This window comes from Sinocyclocheilus rhinocerous, unplaced genomic scaffold, assembly GCF_001515625.1.
Source record: "Sinocyclocheilus rhinocerous isolate Xijiao unplaced genomic scaffold, SAMN03320098_v1.1 scaffold2006, whole genome shotgun sequence".
Classification (NCBI taxonomy): Eukaryota; Metazoa; Chordata; class Actinopteri; order Cypriniformes; family Cyprinidae; genus Sinocyclocheilus; species Sinocyclocheilus rhinocerous.
The window spans coordinates 123,726-127,219 of NW_015641062.1; the positions used below are offsets into that span (position 1 = coordinate 123,726).

The 3,494-nt window shown below is 39.5% G+C and overlaps 1 protein-coding gene across 1 annotated transcript in view; it reads right to left on the bottom strand.

Annotated features, from left to right (window-relative positions):
* The window catches only part of LOC107754557 (calcium-binding and coiled-coil domain-containing protein 1), a 17,737-nt gene that overhangs the window by 6,810 nt on the left and 7,433 nt on the right, over window positions 1–3,494 (bottom strand). The window contains 2 exon segments of the mRNA XM_074560229.1: window positions 2,123–2,248; window positions 2,426–2,680. Of these exon segments, the coding sequence (XP_074416330.1) occupies window positions 2,123–2,248; window positions 2,426–2,680 (381 nt within the window).

The following is a 3,494-nucleotide window of genomic DNA, read 5'->3' on the forward strand; positions in this document are numbered from 1 at the left end:
TAAGTATAAAGAAGAGAAGAAAGCGGCCCTAGGCAGCTGCCTACACATGCCAGGATCCGCCACTGCCAGATGCAGTTAGAAATGTACTAAAAACAAGCCTATCGCAAGACATCTGGTAGGGGGGGCACCTGGGGTGGCCAGCCAAATTTCAGGGGGGCCGGTGCCACCCCTGGCCACCATGTAGACACGCCCCTGCTTAGTACATCAAGCCAGCATTTTAAAATGCTACAAAATGTTAACAAGCTCCCAGAGATTTGATTTTGGTTGTCATTTGTTGATTACTATTTTTTTTTTTTTTGCGCAGACATTTCCAATCCGGCTCCGATTGTAGGGGATGCACTTTTTCAAGGGGTTTCAGAACAGCGTAACCAACAGCGTAACCAATACTGCGCCATCAAGCAGGTGTGGCAACATTAACATCAGTTAGTTAATTAAGACGGGGTCAGTACTAAAATTAACCATGGTTTATTACAGTAAAAGTGTATTTATTTATTTATATATTTATTTATTTATTTATTTTATTTTATTTTATTTGCGGATTAACATTTGTAAAACAGTTTTACTACAAATAACATGGTTAAACTATGGTTAGTTTATTTTGTGGTTACCATGGATTGACTACAAAACCTCTTTTTTTGTAAAACCATGGTTAATTTTCGTAAGGACACTAGCTACAACTTACAGTAACTTAACGTAATTAGGCTAATGATATTACTGCATGTTTGACATTTTTTGGTTGATTATTTGTTTTCGAAAATCGTTTAAATGTAAGATTATGAAACATAAAAATAGCAACGTGTATCACTGTTTTGTTTCCTTCATTATCTATCACAGGTATGCTTTTCTCCTTCCCTTATCGGCATTCACTAAATTCCAGGGATTTCATTACCACAATGTAAAATGTGCATTTCTGAAGGTGTTGGGAAAATGCCTACTTTCCAAAAAAATAAAAAAAATTAAAATTAAGAGGTCACTGATCATGCGCAGAATACTGAGAATTTTTTTTTTTGTGTGTGGCCATTTCCAATCCCAGGATCGGCTACGATGGATAATGAAGGAGAACAGCATACCTGCGATGGATAATGAAGGACAAAACAGTGATACACGTTGTTATTTTTATGTTTTATAATCTTACATTTTAGCAATTTTCAAAAAACAAATAAACAATAATTGACATATGGCTTAATATGACGATTCAACTTCAAAACACTATGATTTTATTGAATAAATATAAGCGCTGCACGTTTCAAAGTCAGCTGCTGTGCTGCTTTGTGTACAGCCGTTACCGCGGAAACCACTATATTTCTGAAGTACCATAAGATATGTTACTCAACATTGGTCAGGATGCCCAAGATGGTACCGAAGATTATTTATCAAGGACCATGACGAGTTTCAGCTGAAAGTATCTTGGACCTTTCTTCCAAACCTTCTGCATTTCTTCCACACCAGCCCACTTCCCAAGTTCCCAAGTAACCGATTTCTGATCCATGGCAAACATTTACTTCAGCTATCCTCAAAGATGACTACAAGACCTGTGCACCTAATGTTTGACAAGGAGCTATCATCCACAAACCAATCTATCTGAACATAGTCAACATAACATTAAAAGCCTCTTTGTTTCCTGGGTGTTTACCTGTAAATATGTTGTGGGCTTGGGTGCATAGATTTGTTTTCCATGTCCCTAGATGCTGATTAAAAAAACAATATGTTTTGGAAGCTTGGTTTCAACAAATGTTAATTTTTGAGGCATGAAACTTAGTATTTTTGACCACTTATATGTCAAACGGTCAAATAAATTTTGATTCCTCATGTCATTACCCCTTTAACCCCTTCAGTTTGCAAATTGAAGTATTTTTTTTTATATTAATCAATTTAACCAGTGTGCCGTGGCATCCAATAACATGAATGATGAGGGGAAAAAACACTTCTGTAAACATACACATGCATTTTATATTGTTTTCAAATCTATTTTGGTCAGCTTATTTACACGTTTTTTAAAGCAACTCTTGCCTCATACTGGTGTTGCTCCAAGACCAGTAATCTGACCCACATATGTGCTGGGTAAGCTCTGACTGATGTGAAAGTTTAATTATAGGCCATGCACGTGTCATGGAATATTTACCCGGTTACAGTCCTTCTCGTTCCCCAGCTCCACTTCCAGTTTTTCTCGCTCTATTCTCTCCTCCTGGAGCCACTCTTCCTTCTTCTGAAGCTCACGGCTCAGTTTCTGAATACGATCCTTATCCAACTTTAACAAGAGCACAGAGATTGAGAGTCATATTACTTACTAGTGGTGTTATGGCTGGACTGATAAAAGTGGTAATAGTAGTGTGTGTGCATGTGTGTGTGTGTGTGTGTGTGTGTGTGTGTGTGTGAGAGAGAGAGAGAGAGAGAGATTTCTAATTATGACTTATCTCTCTCTTACCTCTGCACTTTGTCTTAAAGTCTCCCTCTCCTGCACCCAGGTGGCTTGCCTCTCACGCAGTGCCAGGTTAGCCTGGGCCAGTTGTAAATTCATCTGTGCAGACTGCAGTCTGACCTGATGCAGTTCTGCATGGCTGTGACTCTGCAAGGAGCCCAGTTCACTTAGGTCCCTGCGGAGGGCCTCAGTGCTGTGCTCACTTGCCTCCAGACGCTCTTGCAGGGTCCGAAGCTCAGCATGTGCCTGCTCATTCTCTATCTGTAGAGAAAATATTAATTCACATATTAACAATGCAGTTTTACTCTGTCAGACAAGGACCTTAACCAGAAATTCTGAAGTCCAAATAATGCGAATTAATTAAAATTGTAAAAACAAATTACTTCATTATTCATTGTTATTTCACAGAATGCAGAAAATATTTCAGTGTAGATTGTAAATGTCACGAACTGCTACTGTGTTGGAGCGAGGAAACGGGGAGCACGTAGGTGAGTAACAATGATAACAGTCTTTATTTATCCAAAACAGACAGAAACACAGGGGAGCCAGGAGACACACACGTAGTGCGAGGATTGACGTTTAACACTAGATGCTCGACACTGGGAAACACAGGGCTTAAAGGGTTAGTTCACCCAAAAATTAATTACTCACCCTCATGTCGTTTCAAACCCGTAAGACCTTCGTTCATCTTCGGAACACAAATTAAGATATTTTTGATGGAATCTGAGAGCTGTCTGACCCTGCATAGACAGCAACGCAACTGAAATGTGCCCAAGTCCAGAAACATAGCAAGGAGATCTGTAAAATAATTGTTTGACCCTGCCTGTTTACCACGTCTCTTTAATAAAGCTTGCAGATGGATCCACACGTCTCACGTCTCATCAGCCCCGTAACAGTAGGAGAGTAACAATGATAACAGTCTTTATTTATCCAAAACAGACAGAAACACAGGGGAGCCAGGAGACACACACGTAGTGCGAGGATTGACGTTTAACACTAGATGCTCGACACTGGGAAACACAGGGCTTAAAGGGTTAGTTCACCCAAAAATTAATTACTCACCCTCATGTCGTTT